Source organism: Phalangium opilio, unplaced genomic scaffold, assembly GCF_054372755.1.
Source record: "Phalangium opilio isolate 3A_F unplaced genomic scaffold, DU_Popi_V2 ptg000505l_1, whole genome shotgun sequence".
In the NCBI taxonomy this organism is placed as follows: Eukaryota; Metazoa; Arthropoda; class Arachnida; order Opiliones; family Phalangiidae; genus Phalangium; species Phalangium opilio.
This window is the reverse complement of record NW_028324239.1, coordinates 2096837-2124356: the sequence shown is the minus strand read 5'-3', so window position 1 is coordinate 2124356 and position 27520 is coordinate 2096837. Positions and strand designations below refer to the sequence as shown.

Here is a 27520-nt window from a genome sequence, read left to right as displayed (position 1 = left end):
AGCTACGGAAGCTCAGAAATTGAATAGTTGTCAGGTATTGTGGAAAAACTCTGACTTTTTACGTTACATTTGAGATCCCATAACTCCGCTCCCGGGTGGGCTCGAACCACCAACCTTTCGGTTAACAGCCGCACGCGCTAACCATTGCGCCACGGAAGCCCAAACAATAAATGGTCGTCAGGTATTTTGGAAAAACTCTGACTTTTTACGTTACATTTGAGACTTCACAACACCGCTCCCGGGTGGGCTCGAACCACCAACCTATTGGTTAACAGCCGAACGCGCTAACCATTGAGCCACGGAAGCTCAGAAATTGAATGGTTGTCAGGTATTGTAGAAAAACTCGGACTTTTTACGTTACATTTGAGATCCCATAACACCTCTCCCGGGTGGGCACGAACCACCAACCTTTCGGTTAACAGCTGAACGCGCTAACCATTGCGCCACGGAAGCCCAAAAATTAAATGTTCGTCAGGTATTGTGGAAAAACTCTGACTTTTTACGTTACATTTGAGACTTCACAACACCGCTCCCGGGTGGGCTCGAACCACCAACCTATTGGTTAACAGCCGAACGCGCTAACCATTGAGCTACGGAAGCTCAGAAATTGAATAGTTGTCAGGTATTGTGGAAAAACTCTGACTTTTTACGTTATATTTGAGATCCCATAACTCCGCTCCCGGGTGGGCTCGAACCACCAACCTTTCGGTTAACAGCCGCACGCGCTAACCATTGCGCCACGGAAGCCCAAACAATAAATGGTCGTCAGGTATTTTGGAAAAACTCTGACTTTTTACGTTACATTTGAGACTTCACAACACCGCTCCCGGGTGGGCTCGAACCACCAACCTTTCGGTTAACAGCTGAACGCGCTAAAAAATGCGCCACGGAAGCCCAAAAATTAAATGTTCGTCAGGTATTGTGGAAAAACTCTGACTTTTTACGTTACATTTGAGACCCCACAACACCTCTCCCGGGTGGGCTCGAACCACAAACCTTTCGGTTAACAGCTGAACGCGCTAACCATTGCGCCACGGTAGCCCTAAAATTAAATGTTCGTCAGGTATTGTGGAAAAACTCTGACTTTTTACGTTACATTTGAGACTTCACAACACCGCTCCCGGGTGGGCTCGAACCACCAACCTATTGGTTAACAGCCGAACGCGCTAACCATTGAGCTACGGAAGCTCAGAAATTGAATAGTTGTCAGGTATTGTGGAAAAACTCTGACTTTTTACGTTACATTTGAGATCCCATAACTCCGCTCCCGGGTGGGCTCGAACCACCAACCTTTCGGTTAACAGCCGCACGCGCTAACCATTGCGCCAAGGAAGCCCAAACAATAAATGGTCGTCAGGTATTTTGGAAAAACTTTGGCTTTTTACGTTACATTTGAGAACCCATAACACCGCTCCCGGGTGGGCTCGAACCACCAACCTTTCGTTTAACAGCCGAACGCGCTAACCATTGCGCCACGGTAGCCCTAAAATTAAATGTTCGTCAGGTATTGTGGAAAAACTCTGACTTTTTACGTTACATTTGAGACTTCACAACACCGCTCCCGGGTGGGCTCGAACCACCAACCTATTGGTTAACAGCCGAACGCGCTAACCATTGAGCTACGGAAGCTCAGAAATTGAATAGTTGTCAGGTATTGTGGAAAAACTCTGACTTTTTACGTTACATTTGAGATCCCATAACTCCGCTCCCGGGTGGGCTCGAACCACCAACCTTTCGGTTAACAGCCGCACGCGCTAACCATTGCGCCAAGGAAGCCCAAACAATAAATGGTCGTCAGGTATTTTGGAAAAACTTTGGCTTTTTACGTTACATTTGAGAACCCATAACACCGCTCCCGGGTGGGCTCGAACCACCAACCTTTCGTTTAACAGCCGAACGCGCTAACCATTGCGCCACGGAAGCCCAAAAATTAAACGTTCGTCAGGTATTGTGGAAAAACTCTGACTTTTTACGTTACATTTGAGACTTCACAACACCGCTCCCGGGTGGGCTCGAACCACCAACCTATTGGTTAACAGCCGAACGCGCTAACCATTGAGCCACGGAAGCTCAGAAATTGAATGGTTGTCAGGTATTGTAGAAAAACTCGGACTTTTTACGTTACATTTGAGATCCCATAACACCTCTCCCGGGTGGGCACGAACCACCAACCTTTCGGTTAACAGCTGAACGCGCTAACCATTGCGCCACGGAAGCCCAAAAATTAAATGTTCGTCAGGTATTGTGGAAAAACTCTGACTTTTTACGTTACATTTGATATCCCATAACACCGCTACCGGGTGGTCTCGAACCACCAATCTATTGGTTAACAGCCGAGCGCGCTAACCATTGATCCACGGAAGCTCAGAAATTAAATGGTTGTCAGGTATTGTGGAAAAGTTATGACTTTTCACGCTACATCTGAGACCCCACAACACCTCTCCCGGGTGGGCTCGAACCACCAACCTTTCGGTTAACAGCTGAACGCGCTAAATAAATGCGCCACGGAAGCCCAAAAATTAAATATTCGTCAGGTATTGTGGAAAAACTCTGACTTTTTACGTTACATTTGAGACCCCACAACACCTCTCCCGGGTGGGCTCGAACCACAAACCTTTCGGTTAACAGCTGAACGCGCTAACCATTGCGCCACGGTAGCCCTAAAATTAAATGTTCGTCAGGTATTGTGGAAAAACTCTGACTTTTTACGTTACATTTGAGACTTCACAACACCGCTCCCGGGTGGGCTCGAACCACCAACCTATTGGTTAACAGCCGAACGCGCTAACCATTGAGCTACGGAAGCTCAGAAATTGAATAGTTGTCAGGTATTGTGGAAAAACTCTGACTTTTTACGTTACATTTGAGATCCCATAACTCCGCTCCCGGGTGGGCTCGAACCACCAACCTTTCGGTTAACAGCCGCACGCGCTAACCATTGCGCCACGGAAGCCCAAACAATAAATGGTCGTCAGGTATTTTGGAAAAACTCTGACTTTTTACGTTACATTTGAGACTTCACAACACCGCTCCCGGGAGGGCTCGAACCACCAACCTATTGGTTAACAGCCGAACGCGCTAACCATTGAGCCACGGAAGCTCAGAAATTGAATGGTTGTCAGGTATTGTGGAAAAACTCTGACTTTTTACGTTACATTTGAGATCCCATAACTCCGCTCCCGGGTGGGCTCGAACCACCAACCTTTCGGTTAACAGCCGCACGCGCTAACCATTGCGCCACGGAAGCCCAAACAATAAATGGTCGTCAGGTATTTTGGAAAAACTTTGCCTTTTTACGTTACATTTGAGACTTCACAACACCGCTCCCGGGTGGGCTCGAACCACCAACCTATTGGTTAACAGCCGAACGCGCTAACCATTGAGCCACGGAAGCTCAGAAATTGAATGGTTGTCAGGTATTGTGGAAAAACTTTGCCTTTTTGCGTTACATTTGAGACTTCACAACACCGCTCCCGGGTGGGCTCGAACCACCAACCTTTCGGTTAACAGCTGAACGCGCTAACCAATGCGCCACGGAAGCCCAAAAATTAAATGTTCGTCAGGTATTGTGGAAAAACTCTGACTTTTTCCGTTACATTTGACATCCCATAACACCGCTCCCGGGTGGGCTCGAACCACCAACCTTTCGTTTAACAGCCGAACACGCGCTAACCATTGCGCCACGGAAGCCCAAAAAATAAATGTTCGTCAGGTATTGTGGAAAAACTTTGCCTTTTTACGTTACATTTGAGACTTCACAACACCGCTCCCGGGTGGGCTCGAACCACCAACCTTTCGGTTAACAGCCGAACGCGCTATCCATTGCGCAACGGAAGCCCAAAAAATAAATGTTCGTCAGGTATTGTGTAAAAACTTTGCCTTTTTACTTTACATTTGAGACGTCACAACACCGCTCCCGGGTGGGCTCGAACCACCAACCTATTGGTTAACAGCCGAACGCGCTAACCATTGAGCCACGGAAGCTCAGAAATTGAATGGTTGTCAGGTATTGTGGAAAAACTTTGCCTTTTTACGTTACATTTGAGACTTCACAACACCGCTCCCGGGTGGGCTCGAACCACCGACCTTTCGGTTAACAGCCGAACGCGCTAACCATTGCGCCACGGAAGCCCAAAAATTAAATGTTCGTCAGGTATTGTGGAAAAGATCTGACTTTTTACGTTACATTTGAGATCCCATAACACCGCTCCCGGGTGGGCTCGAACCACCAACCTATTGGATAACAGCCGAACGCGCTAACCATTGAGCCACGGAAGCTCAGAAATTGAATGGTTGTCAGGTATTGTGGAAAAACTCTGACTTTTTACGTTACACTTGAGATCTTATAACACCGCTTCCGGGTGGGCTCGAACCACCAATCTATTGGTTAACAGCCGAGCGCGCTAACCATTGAGCCACGGAAGCTCAGAAATTAAATGGTTGTCAGGTATTGTGGAAAAGTTATGACTTTTCACGCTACATATGAGACCCCACAACACCTCTCCCGGGTGGGCTCGAACCACCAACCTTTCGGTTAACAGCTAAACGCGCTAAAAAATGCGCCACGGAAGCCCAAAAATTAAATGTTCGTCAGGTATTGTGGAAAAACTCTGACTTTTTACGTTACATTTAAGACCCCACAACACCTCTCCCGGGTGGGCTCGAACCACCAACCTTTCGGTTAACAGCCGAACGCTCTAACCATTGAGCCACGGAAGCTCAGAAATTGAATGGTTGTCAGGTATTGTGGAAAAACTTTGCCTTTTTACGTTACATTTGAGACTTCACAACACCGCTCCCGGGTGGGCTCGAACCACCGACCTTTCGGTTAACAGCCGAACGCGCTAACCATTGCGCCACGGAAGCCCAAAAATTAAATGTTCGTCAGGTATTGTGGAAAAACTCTGACTTTTTACGTTACATTTGACATCCCATAACACCGCTCCCGGGTGGGCTCGAACCACCAACCTTTCGTTTAACAGCCGAACACGCGCTAACCATTGCGCCATGGAAGCCCAAAAAATAAATGTTCGTCAGGTATTGTGGAAAAACTATGCCTTTTTACGTTACATTTGAGACTTCACAACACCGCTCCCGGGTGGGCTCGAACCACCGACCTTTCAGTTAACAGCCGAACGCACTAACCATTGCGCCACGGAAGCCCAAAAATTAAATGTTCGTCAGGTATTGTGGAAAAACTCTGACTTTTTACGTTACATTTGAGACCCCACAACACCTCTCCCGGGTGGGCTCGAACCACCAACCTTTCGGTTAACAGCTGAACGCGCTAACCATTGCGCCACGGAAGCCCAAAAATTAAATGTTCGTCAGGTATTGTGGAAAAACTCTGACTTTTTACGTTACATTTGAGATCCCATAACACCGCTACCGGGTGGGCTCGAACCACCAACCTATTGGTTAACAGCCGAACGCGCTAACCATTGAGCCACGGAAGCTCAGAAATTAAATGGTTGTCAGGTATTGTGGAAAAGTTATGACTTTTCACGCTACATATGAGACCCCACAACACCTCTCCCGGGTGGGCTCGAACCACCAACCTTTCGGTTAACAGCTAAACGCGCTAAAAAATGCGCCACGGAAGCCCAAAAATTAAATGTTCGTCAGGTATTGTGGAAAAACTCTGACTTTTTACGTTACATTTAAGACCCCACAACACCTCTCCCGGGTGGGCTCGAACCACCAACCTTTCGGTTAACAGCCGAACGCGCTAACCATTGAGCCACGGAAGCTCAGAAATTGAATGGTTGTCAGGTATTGTGGAAAAACTTTGCCTTTTTACGTTACATTTGAGACTTCACAACACCGCTCCCGGGTGGGCTCGAACCACCGACCTTTCGGTTAACAGCCGAACGCGCTAACCATTGCGCCACGGAAGCCCAAAAATTAAATGTTCGTCAGGTATTGTGGAAAAACTCTGACTTTTTACGTTACATTTGACATCCCATAACACCGCTCCCGGGTGGGCTCGAACCACCAACCTTTCGTTTAACAGCCGAACACGCGCTAACCATTGCGCCATGGAAGCCCAAAAAATAAATGTTCGTCAGGTATTGTGGAAAAACTATGCCTTTTTACGTTACATTTGAGACTTCACAACACCGCTCCCGGGTGGGCTCGAACCACCGACCTTTCAGTTAACAGCCGAACGCACTAACCATTGCGCCACGGAAGCCCAAAAATTAAATGTTCGTCAGGTATTGTGGAAAAACTCTGACTTTTTACGTTACATTTGAGACCCCACAACACCTCTCCCGGGTGGGCTCGAACCACCAACCTTTCGGTTAACAGCTGAACGCGCTAACCATTGCGCCACGGAAGCCCAAAAATTAAATGTTCGTCAGGTATTGTGGAAAAACTCTGACTTTTTATGTTACATTTGAGATCCCATAACACCGCTACCGGGTGGGCTCGAACCACCAACCTATTGGTTAACAGCCGAACGCGCTAACCATTGAGCCACGGAAGCTCAGAAATTAAATGGTTGTCAGGTATTGTGGAAAAGTTATGACTTTTCACGCTACATATGAGACCCCACAACACCTCTCCCGGGTGGGCTCGAACCACCAACCTTTCGGTTAACAGCTGAACGCGCTAAAAAATGCGCCACGGAAGCCCAAAAATTAAATATTCGTCAGGTATTGTGGAAAAACTCTGACTTTTTACGTTACATTTGAGACCCCACAACAACCTCTCCCGGGTGGGCTCGAACCACAAACCTTTCGGTTAACAGCTGAACGCGCTAACCATTGCGCCACGGTAGCCCTAAAATTAAATGTTCGTCAGGTTTTGTGGAAAAACTCTGACTTTTTACGTTACATTTGAGACTTCACAACACCGCTCCCGGGTGGGCTCGAACCACCAACCTATTGGTTAACAGCCGAACGCGCTAACCATTGAGCTACGGAAGCTCAGAAATTGAATAGTTGTCAGGTATTGTGGAAAAACTCTGACTTTTTACGTTACATTTGAGATCCCATAACTCCGCTCCCGGGTGGGCTCGAACCACCAACCTTTCGGTTAACAGCCGCACGCGCTAACCATTGCGCCACGGAAGCCCAAACAATAAATGGTCGTCAGGTATTTTGGAAAAACTTTGGCTTTTTACGTTACATTTGAGAACCCATAACACCGCTCCCGGGTGGGCTCGAACCACCAACCTTTCGTTTAACAGCCGAACGCGCTAACCATTGCGCCACGGAAGCCCAAAAATTAAACGTTCGTCAGGTATTGTGGAAAAACTCTGACTTTTTACGTTACATTTGAGATCCTATAACACCGCTACCGGGTGGGCTCGAACCACCAACCTATTGGTTAAAAGAAGAACGCGCTAACCATTGAGCCACGGAAGCTCAGAAATTAAATGGTTGTCAGGTATTGTGGAAAAGTTATGACTTTTCACGCTACATCTGAGACCCCACAACACCTCTCGCGGGTGGGCTCGAACCACCAACCTTTCGGTTAACAGCTGAACGCGCTAACCATTGCGCCACGGAAGCCCAAAAATTAAATGTTCGTTAGGTATTGTGGAAAAAACTCTGACTTTTTACGTTACATTTGAGATCCCATAACACCGCTCCCGTGTGGGCTCGAACCACCAACCTTTCGGTTAACAGCCGAACGCGCAATCCATTGCGCCACGGAAGCCCAAAAAATAAATGTTCGTCAGGTATTGTGGAAAAACTTTGCCTTTTTACGTTACATTTGAGACTTCACAACACCGCTCCCGGGTGGGCTCGAACCACCAACCTATTGGTTAACAGCCGAACGCGCTAACCATTGAGCCACGGTGTTGTGATTAATAAGGTAACACTTTATAAAGTCTAATTTAGTTTATTGTTAACAGGTCAGTAGCACATTGTATAATGATAAGATAATCCTAGCTCTTTCCGACTCGGGCTCACTCGCCCGTACCACGTGATCATCCCTAGCGCCATCTATTAAAGTTCACGATAGGCTATTACATAACATCTTTCTCTTCCAATATTTTACAAATACATTTAAAATCTTTTACTGAATCTTTAAAATTAAAGCCATTGTGTAACATCTTTCTCTGTCAATATTTTGCAAATACATTTTAAAATCTCTAACTTATTCCATCATTAATATTTTAACAATATACCATACACTAGTCTATTTTACAATTAATATTTCAATATTTCATGTTTACAATTTCTTCTATATTATTTAAAACGTAGCGGCGGCTGAGTTATCCGTCCGCTTCTTGTCCTTGTAATGGTGTCGCCTGCGTTGTTTAATGCTAAATGTGGTGTGAACGCAGGTTGTTTAGGAGGTCCTTTGCATGCCATTGGGGACATCAAATTGGCTGTCGATAGTGGTGCGAGTCGTTGTGAGTTTCCTGGCACTGTTGGATAGGTCTTCCTTAGGTTTGGTTCGTGTGATGGTGGTAATGATATTTGTTGTGGACTTTGTGGTTTGTCCTGTGTCTGTAATCCGTTTGTTGGCTGAACTTCTTCATTTGTCTGCGATATCTGTCCTGTTTCCCTGCCATTAGGATTTTCTATTTGGAGAGTGGTCCGCTGGAATCGTTTCGATGGCACTATTGTCTGTGCCATACTTATATTGCTTGTTTGTTCAGTATATATTGGTTGTCTCGTTTTACTGATAGGCCGGTCAATTGTCGGGGCTGTGGTTGGTCTCAGATGTATCCGATTTCGGCGCAGCTGTTTACCATCGTTTGTTAGGATGATGTAAGATTGAGGTTCGGGCCCTTTTTCGATAATCCTAGCTGGAAGCCAGTTTCTATGGTTAGCCTGATAGTGTATAAGCTGTCCTTGATGTAACGGTGGTAGATTTTTTGTTGCTTTTGCGTTGTACTGGGATATCATATCGTCTTGTTGCTTTCGAAGTTGGTGCCGTGTGTCTCGGAGCGTATAGTGCGGCTCCAGGGCATAGTTTGTTGTTGTCATTGGAGTTCTTAGACGGCGTCCCATACTAAGTTCGGCTGGGGAAGGTAGGTTGGTTTTTGGCGTTGTACGATATTCGAGAAGAACCTGCTGTAGGCCTTTGCCTTCCTGTTGTGCCTTAATAAGGGAGTTTTTTATTGTCTGAATGGCCCGTTCAGCCATACCATTAGATCGAGGGTAATGTGGCGAAGATGTTACATGGTCCACTCCCCATTGTAGCATAAACTGTTTTAGTATGGCGGAGTTAAAAGGAGGACCATTGTCCGAAATAATGCGTTGAGGGGGGCCGTAACGAGCGAATTGAGCGTCCAGAAAGACCATGACCGCTTGTGTAGTTGTCAGAGACATTTCTTGTACTTCTATGTATTTAGAAAAGTAGTCCACCAGTAATATGTACTTCTGAGAGTTCACTTGAAACAAATCCATGCCGGCAAGTTCCCATGGTAGGGTCGGTATCGGATGAGGTGTTAACGGAAGTTTTTGGTTTGCGCTCGCTCTGTTGTTGCATATATCACATGCTTGTATGAACTCTGTTAAATCCCGAGTAAGAGATGGCCAGAAAACATTGATCTTTGCTTTTGCGATACAGGAGTTGATACCTTGGTGTGTATTATGTATTTTCTTCATGATTTGCGTCCGCATAGCTTTAGGGATTACCAAGGTAGCTCCTCGAAACAGCAGGTCGTCCTGCGTGTAAAGTTCTTCTTGGTGTGGCCAGTAAGGCCGCATTTCAGGGGCGAGCATTTTCACAGTGCGGGGCCAGCCTTTCTGTGATAATTCTATTACCTTTACTAAGGTCTCATCTTGATTTGTGGCCATTTTGTATTGCGCTAGTTCGTTTGTTGGTATTGCAGTGATGACATGAACTGCTGTGTGTGGTCCTTCTAGATTAGTCGTATCAATGAGTTGATGTTGTTGCGGGGCTCTTGATAGCATGTCCGCTATGTGCAATTGTGGTCCAGGGACATATACTAGTTTAATTTGATAACGAAAAAGTCTCATTAGTAACCTTTGTAAGCGTGGAGATATTAAATGGAGCGGTTTTTTCGAAAGTCCAATAAGGAGATTATGATCTGTATGGACGGTGATAGGAGTGCCGGCCACATAGTAGTGAAAATGTTCACATGCGAATACGATGGCTAAGAGTTCCTTTTCGATTTGGGCATATCTTGATTGGGTGAGATTGAAAGAAGTCGACGCGTATTCGACTGGGTGCGAGTCTTGCATTAAGACAGCTCCTGCGCCTATCTGGCTTGCGTCAACGGAGAGAATAATTGGAGCTTGAGGATTAAAAAATGCTAGGACCGGTGTTGTAGAGGCGAATTTTTTAAGTTGGTCATAATGTTGTTGGTGGTCTGGCTCCCACGTGAAGACCGCTTCTTTCTTCAATAGTGTTCTCAAGGGTGCCGTGTGCTGATTGGCTTCAGGGATGAATTTAGCAATGTAATTTATCATCCCTAGGAAACTCTGTAAGGCAGCTTTGTCACGTGGAGGTGGAAGGAAGCAAATGGCGGTGGTTTTCTTAGGATCAGCCTCAATTCCCACGGCACTTATGATATGACCCAAATAGTTTATTTTAGGAACGGCCAATTGCATTTTTGTGGAATTAAACTTCAATCCCGTCGTGATAGCGCGATCAAATACTTTTATGAGAGTATCCGTATGGCGTGTGATGTCAGCATCGGCAATTAGGAAGTCGTCTGTAGAAATGTAGACGTTAGGGAAGTCTCTCATAGGATATAGTGAGCGCATTGCATGTTGACAAATTTCAGTACCCGTGACGATACCATAAGGTAAACGGGTAAACCGGAAACGTCCATAAGGTGTGGCAAATGTGCAGAGTTTAGAACTTTCTTCAGTGAGTTTAATTTGCCAAAAGGCACTCTGAGCGTCCAGTACGGTGAAGATATTAGCTCCCCGCAGTTGTGAAAATATCTCCTGTGTGGTCGGAAGAGGATATGGTTGTCGTTTTATGGAAGTGTTAAGTTTCCTGGGGTCCAGGCATATACGGACTTTGATTTGGTTTGAATCGGGACTTGGTTTAGGTACTACCACCATTGGGTGGACCCAGTCTGTCGGTTCCGTAACGGGGATAATTATACCTTCCTGTTGCATACGTTGAAGTTCAGTGTGTACTGCGTTCCGATATGCAAAAGGTATTTGATGGGCCGCTGAAATGGATGGTACCGCATTAGGTTTGAGTTCTATGGAATATTCACCTGGGAGTTGTCCTATGGCGTCAAAACATTCGTGATATTGCTGTATGACGGCTTGAGGTTGAATCAGAAGTGAGTCAACGTTGGCGGTAATCATATCCTTGTGGGGCAATGGGAGTATTTGTCCATTTGGCGGCTTTCTGAAAATCAGCCCTAATCCCATTGAAGCCTTGGCGCCAAGGATGGGAGTGCGGGATTCTCTTGAAATATAGAACGGAAATGTAGCCTTGGCGTTAAGTGTAGAACAGGGTATCATGGTGACTCCTATCATTGGGACCATATGACCCGAGTAGGCTGTGATTGTATGCAAGGTAGGCGAGATGGGTGGTCGTTCCGGAAGGGAGTTGTACATTTGTTCCGTTATGATATTTACTTGCGATCCCGCATCCACTTTGAAAATGGTGGGGGAGTCATACAGATAGACCTGGTCATATATCTCATCTTTATCCTGAGCCAAGGTATGTAGTGTGAGGCAGGACGGAATAGGAAGATTCCCTGCCGAAAGCGGCTGTAATGTGAGGCTGTATGTGACGTAATCGTCGGTGTATTCCTGGTTCTGTCCCCAAAAGGGCTCCATGGGCACGTTGGGATCGTAGTGTTCTTCGGTGTCATTGGAATCTTCTGTATCATAATCTGTATAGTATATATCAGGCGGTGGATGTCGTTGGTAATCTTCATTCACTGGTAAAGGATGTGTACTATGAATTGCGTGAGTAACCCGGCAGCGGCTAGCCCAATGGCCGCGAATACCGCAACGCACACAGGAAGTAGTCTGGGCAGGGCAGGGACGATGATCATGAGAGGTGCCACATCGAGAACAGCGTGGTGATGTGTTGTACGGGTGCGAATGGTGGGGTGGCCCGGGGCGAAATTGAGTCGAATGGTTGTGATGGCGTCCCGAGAAACGAGTATGTCCATAACGTGGTTGTGACGTGAGTGGCCTCCGCGTGCGGGTGCGACCTGAAGGGCGGTAGGCGTTCATCTTGTTTTGTCGGTGAATGACATCAATGTTGCTTGTAGGTTGTGTATGAGAGTCTCGATTTTGATGGCTGGACATTGCCCCGGCATAAACGGTGGAACTTTCATCAGCCTGACATATCTGCATGGCTTCACGTAATGTCAAACGCGGTATTGTAAGAAGCTTTTTGCGTATTATTTCGGATCTAACACCCTTAACAATCATTAAAGTGATGATGTCATCATGTAGAGTACCTAATTCACAGTTTTGGGCCTTGGTCCGCACGTCAATAAGGAATTCATCAAATGTCTGTGCTTGAGTTTGTGGTGTCGATAACAGCATGTATCGCAAGTAGGTTACATTCTTATAGGGTGCGTAATACGCGTCGAGTGCGGCAAAAATCACAGGTAGGGTTAGTGCATCTCCAGTTTCGGGTATCGTTAACGTGTTATATATGCGTCGGCCAGCCGGGCCTAATATATGCAGAAACGTGGCTCTTTGTCGAGATACAGTCTCTATGCCTAAATTCGCAGCAGTCGCATAGATTTCAAAACTTTCTTTATACTCACGCCAGGCCGAGGCTGGATCCGCGCCTGGCACAAATTGCGTTGGGCCTTTGAAACTTGTCATTATTATTAGGGGTCCAGGGATCGTTTTTCGTCGCTAATCTATTGAGCGGAGGGGTACAGTACGTTTGTAATTTCTATCCCACCTCTATCACCATGTTGTGATTAATAAGGTAACACTTTATAAAGTCTAATTTAGTTTATTGTTAACAGGTCAGTAGCACATTGTATAATGATAAGATAATCCTAGCTCTTTCCGACTCGGGCTCACTCGCCCGTACCACGTGATCATCCCTAGCGCCATCTATTAAAGTTCACGATAGGCTATTACATAACACACGGAAGCTCAGAAATTGAATGGTTGTCAGGTATTGTAGAAAAACTCGGACTTTTTACGTTACATTTGAGATCCCATAACACCGCTCCCGGGTGGGCTCGAACCACCAACCTTTCGGTTAACAGCTAAACGCGCTAACCATTGCGCCACGGAAGCCCAAAAATTAAATGTTCGTCAGGTATTGTAAAAACTCTGACTTTTTACGTTACATTTGACATCCCATAACACCGCTCCCGGGTGGGCTCGAACCACCAACCTTTCGTTTAACAGCCGAACACGCGCTAACCATTGCGCCACGGAAGCCCAAAAAATAAATGTTCGTCAGGTATTGTGGAAAAACTTTTCCTTTTTACGTTACATTTGAGACTTCACAACACCGCTCCCGGGTGGGCTCGAACCACCAACCTTTCGGTTAACAGCCGAACGCGCTAACCATTGAGCCACGGAAGCGCCAGAAATTGAATGGTTGTCAGGTATTGTGGAAAAACTTTGCCTTTTTGCGTTACATTTGAGACTTCACAACACCGCTCCCGGGTGGGCTCGAACCACCAACCTTTCGGTTAACAGCTGAACGCGCTAACCAATGCGCCACGGAAGCCCAAAACTTAAATGTTCGTCAGGTATTGTGGAAAAACTCTGACTTTTTCCGTTACATTTGACATCCCATAACACCGCTCCCGGGTGGGCTCGAACCACCAACCTTTCGTTTAACAGCCGAACACGCGCTAACCATTGCGCCACGGAAGCCCAAAAAATAAATGTTCGTCAGGTATTGTGGAAAAACTTTGCCTTTTTACGTTACATTTGAGACTTCACAACACCGCTCCCGGGTGGGCTCGAACCACCGACCTTTCGGTTAACAGCCGAACGCACTAACCATTGCGCCACGGAAGCCCAAAAATTAAATGTTCGTCAGGTATTGTGGAAAAACTCTGACTTTTTACGTTACATTTGAGATCCCATAACACCGCTACCGGGTGGGCTCGAACCACCAATCTATTTGTTAACAGCCGAGCGCGCTAACCATTGAGCCACGGAAGCTCAGAAATTAAATGGTTGTCAGGTATTGTGGAAAAGTTATGACTTTTCACGCTACATCTGAGACCCCACAACACCTCTCCCGGGTGGGCTCGAACCACCAACCTTTCGGTTAACAGCTGAACGCGCTAAAAATGCGCCACGGAAGCCCAAAAATTAAATGTTCGTCAGGTATTGTGGAAAAACTCTGACTTTTTACGTTACATTTGAGACCCCACAACACCTCTCCCGGGTGGGCTCGAACCACCAACCTTTCGGTTAACAGCTGAACGCGCTAACCATTGCGCCACGGAAGCCCAAAAATTAAATGTTCGTCAGGTATTGTGGAAAAGATCTGACTTTTTACGTTACATTTGAGATCCCATAACACCGCTCCCGGGTGGGCTCGAACCACCAACCTATTGGATAACAGCCGAACGCGCTAACCATTGAGCCACGGAAGCTCAGAAATTGAATGGTTGTCAGGTATTGTGGAAAAACTCTGACTTTTTACGTTACACTTGAGATCTTATAACACCGCTTCCGGGTGGGCTCGAACCACCAATCTATTGGTTAACAGCCGAGCGCGCTAACCATTGAGCCACGGAAGCTCAGAAATTAAATGGTTGTCAGGTATTGTGGAAAAGTTATGACTTTTCACGCTACATATGAGACCCCACAACACCTCTCCCGGGTGGGCTCGAACCACCAACCTTTCGGTTAACAGCTAAACGCGCTAAAAAATGCGCCACGGAAGCCCAAAAATTAAATGTTCGTCAGGTATTGTGGAAAAACTCTGACTTTTTAAGTTACATTTAAGACCCCACAACACCTCTCCCGGGTGGGCTCGAACCACCAACCTTTCGGTTAACAGCTGAACGCGCTAACCATTGCGCCACGGAAGCCCAAAAATTAAATGTTCGTCAGGTATTGTGGAAAAACTCTGACTTTTTACGTTACATTTGAGATCCCATAACACCGCTACCGGGTGGGCTCGAACCACCAACCTATTGGTTAACAGCCGAACGCGCTAACCATTGAGCCACGGAAGCTCAGAATTTAAATGGTTGTCAGGTATTGTGGAAAAGTTATGACTTTTCACGCTACATCTGAGACCCCATAACACCGCTTCCGGGTGGGCTCGAACCACCAACCTATTGGTTAACAGCCGAACGCGCTAACCATTGAGCCACGGAAGCTCAGAAATTGAATGGTTGTCAGGTATTGTAGAAAAACTCGGACTTTTTACGTTACATTTGAGATCCCATAACACCGCTCCCGGGTGGGCTCGAACCACCAACCTTTCGGTTAACAGCTAAACGCGCTAACCATTGCGCCACGGAAGCCCAAAAATTAAATGTTCGTCAGGTATTGTAAAAACTCTGACTTTTTACGTTACATTTGACATCCCATAACACCGCTCCCGGGTGGGCTCGAACCACCAACCTTTCGTTTAACAGCCGAACACGCGCTAACCATTGCGCCACGGAAGCCCAAAAAATAAATGTTCGTCAGGTATTGTGGAAAAACTTTTCCTTTTTACGTTACATTTGAGACTTCACAACACCGCTCCCGGGTGGGCTCGAACCACCAACCTTTCGGTTAACAGCCGAACGCGCAATCCATTGCGCCACGGAAGCCCAAAAAATAAATGTTCGTCAGGTATTGTGTAAAAACTTTGCCTTTTTACGTTACATTTGAGACTTCACAACACCGCTCCCGGGTGGGCTCGAACCACCAACCTATTGGTTAACAGCCGAACGCGCTAACCATTGAGCCACGGAAGCTCAGAAATTGAATGGTTGTCAGGTATTGTGGAAAAACTTTGCCTTTTTGCGTTACATTTGAGACTTCACAACACCGCTCCCGGGTGGGCTCGAACCACCAACCTTTCGGTTAACAGCTGAACGCGCTAACCAATGCGCCACGGAAGCCCAAAACTTAAATGTTCGTCAGGTATTGTGGAAAAACTCTGACTTTTTCCGTTACATTTGACATCCCATAACACCGCTCCCGGGAGGGCTCGAACCACCAACCTTTCGTTTAACAGCCGAACACGCGCTAACCATTGCGCCACGGAAGCCCAAAAAATAAATGTTCGTCAGGTATTGTGGAAAAACTTTGCCTTTTTACGTTACATTTGAGACTTCACAACACCGCTCCCGGGTGGGCTCGAACCACCGACCTTTCGGTTAACAGCCGAACGCACTAACCATTGCGCCACGGAAGCCCAAAAATTAAATGTTCGTCAGGTATTGTGGAAAAACTCTGACTTTTTACGTTACATTTGAGATCCCATAACACCGCTACCGGGTGGGCTCGAACCACCAATCTATTGGTTAACAGCCGAGCGCGCTAACCATTGAGCCACGGAAGCTCAGAAATTAAATGGTTGTCAGGTATTGTGGAAAAGTTATGACTTTTCACGCTACATCTGAGACCCCACAACACCTCTCCCGGGTGGGCTCGAACCACCAACCTTTCGGTTAACAGCTGAACGCGCTAAAAATGCGCCACGGAAGCCCAAAAATTAAATGTTCGTCAGGTATTGTGGAAAAACTCTGACTTTTTACGTTACATTTGAGACCCCACAACACCTCTCCCGGGTGGGCTCGAACCACCAACCTTTCGGTTAACAGCTGAACGCGCTAACCATTGCGCCACGGAAGCCCAAAAATTAAATGTTCGTCAGGTATTGTGGAAAAGATCTGACTTTTTACGTTACATTTGAGATCCCATAACACCGCTCCCGGGTGGGCTCGAACCACCAACCTATTGGATAACAGCCGAACGCGCTAACCATTGAGCCACGGAAGCTCAGAAATTGAATGGTTGTCAGGTATTGTGGAAAAACTCTGACTTTTTACGTTACACTTGAGATCTTATAACACCGCTTCCGGGTGGGCTCGAACCACCAATCTATTGGTTAACAGCCGAGCGCGCTAACCATTGAGCCACGGAAGCTCAGAAATTAAATGGTTGTCAGGTATTGTGGAAAAGTTATGACTTTTCACGCTACATATGAGACCCCACAACACCTCTCCCGGGTGGGCTCGAACCACCAACCTTTCGGTTAACAGCTAAACGCGCTAAAAAATGCGCCACGGAAGCCCAAAAATTAAATGTTCGTCAGGTATTGTGGAAAAACTCTGACTTTTTACGTTACATTTAAGACCCCACAACACCTCTCCCGGGTGGGCTCGAACCACCAACCTTTCGGTTAACAGCTGAACGCGCTAACCATTGCGCCACGGAAGCCCAAAAATTAAATGTTCGTCAGGTATTGTGGAAAAACTCTGACTTTTTACGTTACATTTGATATCCCATAACACCGCTACCGGGTGGGCTCGAACCACCAACCTATTGGTTAACAGCCGAACGCGCTAACCATTGAGCCACGGAAGCTCAGAATTTAAATGGTTGTCAGGTATTGTGGAAAAGTTATGACTTTTCACGCTACATCTGAGACCCCATAACACCGCTTCCGGGTGGGCTCGAACCACCAATCTATTGGTTAACAGCCGAGCGCGCTAACCATTGAGCCACGGAAGCTCAGAAATTAAATGGTTGTCAGGTATTGTGGAAAAGTTATGACTTTTCACGCTACATCTGAGACCCCACAACACCTCTCCCGGGTGGGCTCGAACCACCAACCTTTCGGTTAACAGCTGAACGCGCTAAAAATGCGCCACGGAAGCCCAAAAATTAAATGTTCGTCAGGTATTGTGGAAAAACTCTGACTTTTTACGTTACATTTGAGACCCCACAACACCTCTCCCGGGTGGGCTCGAACCACCAACCTTTCGGTTAACAGCTGAACGCGCTAACCATTGCGCCACGGAAGCCCAAAAATTAAATGTTCGTCAGGTATTGTGGAAAAGATCTGACTTTTTACGTTACATTTGAGATCCCATAACACCGCTCCCGGGTGGGCTCGAACCACCAACCTATTGGATAACAGCCGAACGCGCTAACCATTGAGCCACGGAAGCTCAGAAATTGAATGGTTGTCAGGTATTGTGGAAAAACTCTGACTTTTTACGTTACACTTGAGATCTTATAACACCGCTTCCGGGTGGGCTCGAACCACCAATCTATTGGTTAACAGCCGAGCGCGCTAACCATTGAGCCACGGAAGCTCAGAAATTAAATGGTTGTCAGGTATTGTGGAAAAGTTATGACTTTTCACGCTACATATGAGACCCCACAACACCTCTCCCGGGTGGGCTCGAACCACCAACCTTTCGGTTAACAGCTAAACGCGCTAAAAAATGCGCCACGGAAGCCCAAAAATTAAATGTTCGTCAGGTATTGTGGAAAAACTCTGACTTTTTACGTTACATTTAAGACCCCACAACACCTCTCCCGGGTGGGCTCGAACCACCAACCTTTCGGTTAACAGCTGAACGCGCTAACCATTGCGCCACGGAAGCCCAAAAATTAAATGTTCGTCAGGTATTGTGGAAAAACTCTGACTTTTTACGTTACATTTGAGATCCCATAACACCGCTACCGGGTGGGCTCGAACCACCAACCTATTGGTTAACAGCCGAACGCGCTAACCATTGAGCCACGGAAGCTCAGAATTTAAATGGTTGTCAGGTATTGTAGAAAAGTTATGACTTTTCACGCTACATCTGAGACCCCATAACACCGCTTCCGGGTGGGCTCGAACCACCAATCTATTGGTTAACAGCCGAGCGCGCTAACCATTGAGCCACGGAAGCTCAGAAATTAAATGGTTGTCAGGTATTGTGGAAAAGTTATGACTTTTCACGCTACATCTGAGACCCCACAACACCTCTCCCGGGTGGGCTCGAACCACCAACCTTTCGGTTAACAGCTAAACGCGCTAAAAAATGCGTCACGGAAGCCCAAAAATTAAATGTTCGTCAGGTATTGTGGAAAAACTCTGACTTTTTACGTTACATTTGAGACCCCACAACACCTCTCCCGGGAGGGCTCGAACCACCAACCTTTCGGTTAACAGCTGAACGCGCTAACCATTGCGCCAAGGAAGCCCATATATTAAATGTTCGTCAGGTATTGTGGAAAAACTCTGACTTTTTACGTTACATTTGAGATCCCATAACACCGCTCCCGGGTGGGCTCGAACCACCAACCTATTGGATAACAGCCGAACGCGCTAACCATTGAGCCACGGAAGCTCAGAAATTGAATGGTTGTCAGGTATTGTGGAAAAACTCTGACTTTTTACGTTACATTTGAGATCCCACAACACCTCTCCCGGGTGGGCTCGAACCACCAACCTTTCGGTTAACAGCTAAACGCGCTAAAAAATGCGTCACGGAAGCCCAAAAATTAAATGTTCGTCAGGTATTGTGGAAAAACTCTGACTTTTTACGTTACATTTGAGACCCCACAACACCTCTCCCGGGTGGGCTCGAACCACCAACCTTTCGGTTAACAGCTGAACGCGCTAACCATTGCGCCAAGGAAGCCCATATATTAAATGTTCGTCAGGTATTGTGGAAAAACTCTGACTTTTTACGTTACATTTGAGATCCCATAACACCGCTCCCGGGTGGGCTCGAACCACCAATCTATTGGATAACAGCCGAGCGCGCTAACCATTGAGCCACGGAAGCTCAGAAATTGAATGGTTGTCAGGTATTGTGGAAAAACTCTGACTTTTTACGTTACATTTGAGACCCCACAACACCTCTCCCGGGTGGGCTCGAACCACCAACCTTTCGGTTAACAGCTGAACGCGCTAACCATTGCGCCACGGAAGCCCAAAAATTAAATGTTCGTCAGGTATTGTGGAAAAGATCTGACTTTTTACGTTACATTTGAGATCCCATAACACCGCTCCCGGGTGGGCTCGAACCACCAACCTATTGGATAACAGCCGAACGCGCTAACCATTGAGCCACGGAAGCTCAGAAATTGAATGGTTGTCAGGTATTGTGGAAAAACTCTGACTTTTTACGTTACACTTGAGATCTTATAACACCGCTTCCGGGTGGGCTCGAACCACCAATCTATTGGTTAACAGCCGAGCGCGCTAACCATTGAGCCACGGAAGCTCAGAAATTAAATGGTTGTCAGGTATTGTGGAAAAGTTATGACTTTTCACGCTACATATGAGACCCCACAACACCTCTCCCGGGTGGGCTCGAACCACCAACCTTTCGGTTAACAGCTAAACGCGCTAAAAAATGCGCCACGGAAGCCCAAAAATTAAATGTTCGTCAGGTATTGTGGAAAAACTCTGACTTTTTACGTTACATTTAAGACCCCACAACACCTCTCCCGGGTGGGCTCGAACCACCAACCTTTCGGTTAACAGCTGAACGCGCTAACCATTGCGCCACGGAAGCCCAAAAATTAAATGTTCGTCAGGTATTGTGGAAAAACTCTGACTTTTTACGTTACATTTGAGATCCCATAACACCGCTACCGGGTGGGCTCGAACCACCAACCTATTGGTTAACAGCCGAACGCGCTAACCATTGAGCCACGGAAGCTCATAAATTAAATGGTTGTCAGGTATTGTGGAAAAGTTATGACTTTTCACGCTACATCTGAGACCCCATAACACCGCTTCCGGGTGGGCTCGAACCACCAATCTATTGGTTAACAGCCGAGCGCGCTAACCATTGAGCCACGGAAGCTCAGAAATTAAATGGTTGTCAGGTATTGTGGAAAAGTTATGACTTTTCACGCTACATCTGAGACCCCACAACACCTCTCCCGGGTGGGCTCGAACCACCAACCTTTCGGTTAACAGCTAAACGCGCTAAAAAATGCGTCACGGAAGCCCAAAAATTAAATGTTCGTCAGGTATTGTGGAAAAACTCTGACTTTTTACGTTACATTTGAGACCCCACAACACCTCTCCCGGGTGGGCTCGAACCACCAACCTTTCGGTTAACAGCTGAACGCGCTAACCATTGCGCCAAGGAAGCCCATATATTAAATGTTCGTCAGGTATTGTGGAAAAACTCTGACTTTTTACGTTATATTTGAGATCCCATAACACCGCTCCCGGGTGGGCTCGAACCACCAACCTATTGGATAACAGCCGAACGCGCTAACCATTGAGCCACGGAAGCTCAGAAATTGAATGGTTGTCAGGTATTGTGGAAAAACTCTGACTTTTTACGTGACACTTGAGATCTTATAACACCGCTTCCGGGTGGGCTCGAACCACCAATCTATTGGTTAACAGCCGAGCGCGCTAACCATTGAGCCACGGAAGCTCAGAAATTAAATGGTTGTCAGGTATTGTGGAAAAGTTATGACTTTTCACGCTACATATGAGACCCCACAACACCTCTCCCGGGTGGGCTCGAACCACCAACCTTTCGGTTAACAGCTAAACGCGCTAAAAAATGCGCCACGGAAGCCCAAAAATTAAATGTTCGTCAGGTATTGTGGAAAAACTCTGACTTTTTACGTTACATTTAAGACCCCACAACACCTCTCCCGGGTGGGCTCGAACCACCAACCTTTCGGTTAACAGCTGAACGCGCTAACCATTGCGCCACGGAAGCCCAAAAATTAAATGTTCGTCAGGTATTGTGGAAAAACTCTGACTTTTTACGTTACATTTGAGATCCCATAACACCGCTACCGGGTGGGCTCGAACCACCAACCTATTGGTTAACAGCCGAACGCGCTAACCATTGAGCCACGGAAGCTCATAAATTAAATGGTTGTCAGGTATTGTGGAAAAGTTATGACTTTTCACGCTACATCTGAGACCCCATAACACCGCTTCCGGGTGGGCTCGAACCACCAATCTATTGGTTAACAGCCGAGCGCGCTAACCATTGAGCCACGGAAGCTCAGAAATTAAATGGTTGTTAGGTATTGTGGAAAAGTTATGACTTTTCACGCTACATCTGAGACCCCACAACACCTCTCCCGGGTGGGCTCGAACCACCAACCTTTCGGTTAACAGCTAAACGCGCTAAAAAATGCGTCACGGAAGCCCAAAAATTAAATGTTCGTCAGGTATTGTGGAAAAACTCTGACTTTTTACGTTACATTTGAGACCCCACAACACCTCTCCCGGGTGGGCTCGAACCACCAACCTTTCGGTTAACAGCTGAACGCGCTAACCATTGCGCCAAGGAAGCCCATATATTAAATGTTCGTCAGGTATTGTGGAAAAACTCTGACTTTTTACGTTACATTTGAGATCCCATAACACCGCTCCCGGGTGGGCTCGAACCACCAACCTATTGGATAACAGCCGAACGCGCTAACCATTGAGCCACGGAAGCTCAGAAATTGAATGGTTGTCAGGTATTGTGGAAAAACTCTGACTTTTTACGTTACATATGAGATCCCATAACACCGCTCCCGGGTGGGCTCGAACCACCAACCTTTCGGTTAACAGCCGAACGCGCAATCCATTGCGCCACGGAAGCCCAAAAAATAAATGTTCGTTAGGTATTGTGGAAAAACTCTGACTTTTTACGTTACATTTGAGATCCCATAACACCGCTCCCGTGTGGCTCGAACCACCAACCTTTCGGTTAGCAGCCGAACGCGCTATCCATTGCGCCACGGAAGCCCAAAAAATAAATGTTCGTCAGGTATTGTGGAAAAACTCTGACTTTTCACGTTACATTTGAGACCCCACAACACCTCTCCCGGGTGGGCTCGAACCACCAACCTTTCGGTTAACAGCTGAACGCGCTAACCATTGCGCCACGGAAGCACAAAAATTAAATGTTCGTCAGGTATTGTGGAAAAACTCTGACTTTTTACGTTACATTTGAGATCCCATAACACCGCTCCCGGGTGGGCTCGAACCACCAACCTTTCGGATAACAGCCGAACGCGCAATCCATTGCGCCACGGAAGCCCAAAAAATAAAGGTTCGTTAGGTATTGTGGAAAAACTCTGACTTTTTACGTTACATTTAGATCCCATAACACCGCTCCCGTGTGGGCTCGAACCACCAACCTTTCGGTTAACAGCCGAACGCACTAACCATTGCGCCACGGAAGCCCAAAAATTAAATGTTCGTCAGGTATTGTGGAAAAACTCTGACTTTTACGTTACATTTGAGATCCCATAACACCGCTACCGGGTGGGCTCGAACCACCAATCTATTGGTTAACAGCCGAACGCGCTAACCATTGAGCCACGGAAGCTCATAAATTAAATGGTTGTCAGGTATTGTGGAAAAGTTATGACTTTTCACGCTACATCTGAGACCCCATAACACCGCTTCCGGGTGGGCTCGAACCACCAATCTATTGGTTAACAGCCGAGCGCGCTAACCATTGAGCCACGGAAGCTCAGAAATTAAATGGTTGTCAGGTATTGTGGAAAAGTTATGACTTTTCACGCTACATCTGAGACCCCACAACACCTCTCCCGGGTGGGCTCGAACCACCAACCTTTCGGTTAACAGCTAAACGCGCTAAAAAATGCGTCACGGAAGCCCAAAAATTAAATGTTCGTCAGGTATTGTGGAAAAACTCTGACTTTTTACGTTACATTTGAGACCCCACAACACCTCTCCCGGGTGGGCTCGAACCACCAACCTTTCGGTTAACAGCTGAACGCGCTAACCATTGCGCCAAGGAAGCCCATATATTAAATGTTCGTCAGGTATTGTGGAAAAACTCTGACTTTTTACGTTACATTTGAGATCCCATAACACCGCTCCCGGGTGGGCTCGAACCACCAACCTATTGGATAACAGCCGAACGCGCTAACCATTGAGCCACGGAAGCTCAGAAATTAAATGGTTGTCAGGTATTGTGGAAAAACTCTGACTTTTTACGTTACATATGAGATCCCATAACACCGCTCCCGGGTGGGCTCGAACCACCAACCTTTCGGTTAACAGCCGAACGCGCAATCCATTGCGCCACGGAAGCCCAAAAAATAAATGTTCGTTAGGTATTGTGGAAAAACTCTGACTTTTTACGTTACATTTGAGATCCCATAACACCGCTCCCGTGTGGCTCGAACCACCAACCTTTCGGTTAGCAGCCGAACGCGCTATCCATTGCGCTACGGAAGCCCAAAAAATAAATGTTCGTCAGGTATTGTGGAAAAACTCTGACTTTTCACGTTACATTTGAGACCCCACAACACCTCTCCCGGGTGGGCTCGAACCACCAACCTTTCGGTTAACAGCTGAACGCGCTAACCATTGCGCCACGGAAGCACAAAAATTAAATGTTCGTCAGGTATTGTGGAAAAACTCTGACTTTTTACGTTACATTTGAGATCCCATAACACCGCTCCCGGGTGGGCTCGAACCACCAACCTTTCGGATAACAGCCGAACGCGCAATCCATTGCGCCACGGAAGCCCAAAAAATAAAGGTTCGTTAGGTATTGTGGAAAAACTCTGACTTTTTACGTTACATTTAGATCCCATAACACCGCTCCCGTGTGGGCTCGAACCACCAACCTTTCGATTAACAGCCGAACGCGCTATCCATTGCGCCACGGAAGCCCGAAAAATAAATGTTCGTCAGGTATTGTGGAAAAACTTTGCCTTTTTACGTTACATTTGAGAATTCACAATACCGCTCCCGGGTGGGCTCGAACCACCGACCTTTCGGTTAACAGCCGAACGCACTAACCATTGCGCCACGGAAGCCCAAAAAATAAATGTTCGTCAGGTATTGTGGAAAAACTCTGACTTTTACGTTACATTTGAGATCCCATAACACCGCTACCGGGTGGGCTCGAACCACCAATCTATTGGTTAACAGCCTAGCGCGCTAACCATTGAGCCACGGAAGCTCAGAAATTAAATGGTTGTCAGGTATTGTGGAAAAGTTATGACTTTTCACGCTACATCTGAAACCCCACAACACCTCTCCCGGGTGGGCTCGAACCACCAACCTTTCGGTTAACAGCTGAACGCGCTAAAAAATGCGCCACGGAAGCCCAAAAATTAAATGTTCGTCAGGTATTGTGGAAAAACTCTGACTTTTTACGTTACATTTGAGACCCCACAACACCTCTCCCGGGTGGGCTCGAACCACCAACCTTTCGGTTAACAGCTGAACGCGCTAACCATTGCGCCAAGGAAGCCCATATATTAAATGTTCGTCAGGTATTGTGGAAAAACTCTGACTTTTTACGTTACATTTGAGATCCCATAACACCGCTCCCGGGTGGGCTCGAACCACCAACCTATTGGATAACAGCCGAACGCGCTAACCATTGAGCCACGGAAGCTCAGAAATTAAATGGTTGTCAGGTATTGTGGAAAAACTCTGACTTTTTACGTTACATATGAGATCCCATAACACCGCTCCCGGGTGGGCTCGAACCACCAACCTTTCGGTTAACAGCCGAACGCGCAATCCATTGCGCCACGGAAGCCCAAAAAATAAATGTTCGTTAGGTATTGTGGAAAAACTCTGACTTTTTACGTTACATTTGAGATCCCATAACACCGCTCCCGTGTGGCTCGAACCACCAACCTTTCGGTTAGCAGCCGAACGCGCTATCCATTGCGCTACGGAAGCCCAAAAAATAAATGTTCGTCAGGTATTGTGGAAAAACTCTGACTTTTCACGTTACATTTGAGACCCCACAACACCTCTCCCGGGTGGGCTCGAACCACCAACCTTTCGGTTAACAGCTGAACGCGCTAACCATTGCGCCACGGAAGCACAAAAATTAAATGTTCGTCAGGTATTGTGGAAAAACTCTGACTTTTTACGTTACATTTGAGATCCCATAACACCGCTCCCGGGTGGGCTCGAACCACCAACCTTTCGGATAACAGCCGAACGCGCAATCCATTGCGCCACGGAAGCCCAAAAAATAAAGGTTCGTTAGGTATTGTGGAAAAACTCTGACTTTTTACGTTACATTTAGATCCCATAACACCGCTCCCGTGTGGGCTCGAACCACCAACCTTTCGATTAACAGCCGAACGCGCTATCCATTGCGCCACGGAAGCCCGAAAAATAAATGTTCGTCAGGTATTGTGGAAAAACTTTGCCTTTTTACGTTACATTTGAGAATTCACAATACCGCTCCCGGGTGGGCTCGAACCACCGACCTTTCGGTTAACAGCCGAACGCACTAACCATTGCGCCACGGAAGCCCAAAAAATAAATGTTCGTCAGGTATTGTGGAAAAACTCTGACTTTTACGTTACATTTGAGATCCCATAACACCGCTACCGGGTGGGCTCGAACCACCAATCTATTGGTTAACAGCCTAGCGCGCTAACCATTGAGCCACGGAAGCTCAGAAATTAAATGGTTGTCAGGTATTGTGGAAAAGTTATGACTTTTCACGCTACATCTGAAACCCCACAACACCTCTCCCGGGTGGGCTCGAACCACCAACCTTTCGGTTAACAGCTGAACGCGCTAAAAAATGCGCCACGGAAGCCCAAAAATTAAATGTTCGTCAGGTATTGTGGAAAAACTTTGCCTTTTTACGTTACATTTGAGACTTCACAACACCGCTCCCGGGTGGGCTCGAACCACCAACCTATTGGTTAACAGCCGAACGCGCTAACCATTGAGCCACGGATGCTCAGAAATTGAATGGTTGTCAGGTATTGTGGAAAAACTCTGACTTTTTACGTTACATTTGAGATCCCATAACACCGCTCCCGTGTGGCTCGAACCACCAACCTTTCGGTTAGCAGCCGAACGCGCTATCCATTGCGCCACGGAAGCCCAAAAAATAAATGTTCGTCAGGTATTGTGGAAAAACTTTGCCTTTTTACGTTACATTTGAGACTTCACAACACCGCTCCCGGGTGGGCTCGAACCACCAACCTTTCGGTTAACAGCTGAACGCGCTAAAAAATGCGCCACGGAAGCCCAAAAATTAAATGTTCGTCAGGTATTGTGGAAAAACTCTGACTTTTTACGTTACATTTTAGATCCCATAACTCCGCTCCCGGGTGGGCTCGAACCACCAACCTTTCGGTTAACAGCCGCACGCGCTAACCATTGCGCCACGGAAGCCCAAACAATAAATGGTCGTCAGGTATTGTGGAAAAACTCTGACTTTTTACGTTACATTTGAGATCCCATAACACCGCTACCGGGTGGGCTCGAACCACCAACATATTGGTTAACAGCTGAACGCGCTAACCATTGAGCCACGGAAGCTCAGAAATTAAATGGTTGTCAGGTATTGTGGAAAAGTTATGACTTTTCACGCTACATCTGTGACCCCACAACACCTCTCGCGGGTGGGCTCGAACCACCAACCTTTCGGTTAACAGCTGAACGCGCTAAAAAATGCGCCACAGAAGCCCAAAAATTAAATGTTCGTCAGGTATTGTGGAAAAACTCTGACTTTTTACGTTACACTTGAGATCCCATAACACCGCTTCCGGGTGGGCTCGAACAATCAACCTTTCGGTTAACAGCTGAATGCGCTAACCATTGCGCCACGGAAGCCCAAAAATTGAATGTTCGTTAGGTATTGTGGAAAAACTCTGACTTTTTACGTTACATTTGAGATCCCATAACACCGCTCCCGTGTGGGCTC

At 46.8% G+C, this 27520-nt stretch overlaps 1 protein-coding gene and 3 non-coding genes across 4 annotated transcripts; all 4 read right to left on the bottom strand.

The window, feature by feature from the left end:
* Positions 1–4058: 4058 nt before the first annotated feature.
* Positions 4059–4131, bottom strand: TRNAN-GUU (transfer RNA asparagine (anticodon GUU)). Its single transcript has one exon. It is a non-coding gene; the product is annotated as a tRNA-Asn (tRNA).
* Positions 4132–4793: 662 nt separating this feature from the next.
* TRNAN-GUU (transfer RNA asparagine (anticodon GUU)) lies at positions 4794–4866 on the bottom strand. The gene has a single exon. It is a non-coding gene; the product is annotated as a tRNA-Asn (tRNA).
* A 958-nt stretch (positions 4867–5824) lies between these two features.
* Positions 5825–5897, bottom strand: TRNAN-GUU (transfer RNA asparagine (anticodon GUU)). The gene has a single exon. It is a non-coding gene; the product is annotated as a tRNA-Asn (tRNA).
* A 2304-nt stretch (positions 5898–8201) lies between these two features.
* On the bottom strand, positions 8202–12749 carry LOC149590404 (uncharacterized). Its single transcript, XM_089861794.1, has one exon. It carries the CDS (start codon positions 12747–12749, stop codon positions 8202–8204), a length of 4548 nt encoding a protein of 1515 aa, XP_089717920.1.
* Positions 12750–27520: the final 14771 nt, after the last annotated feature.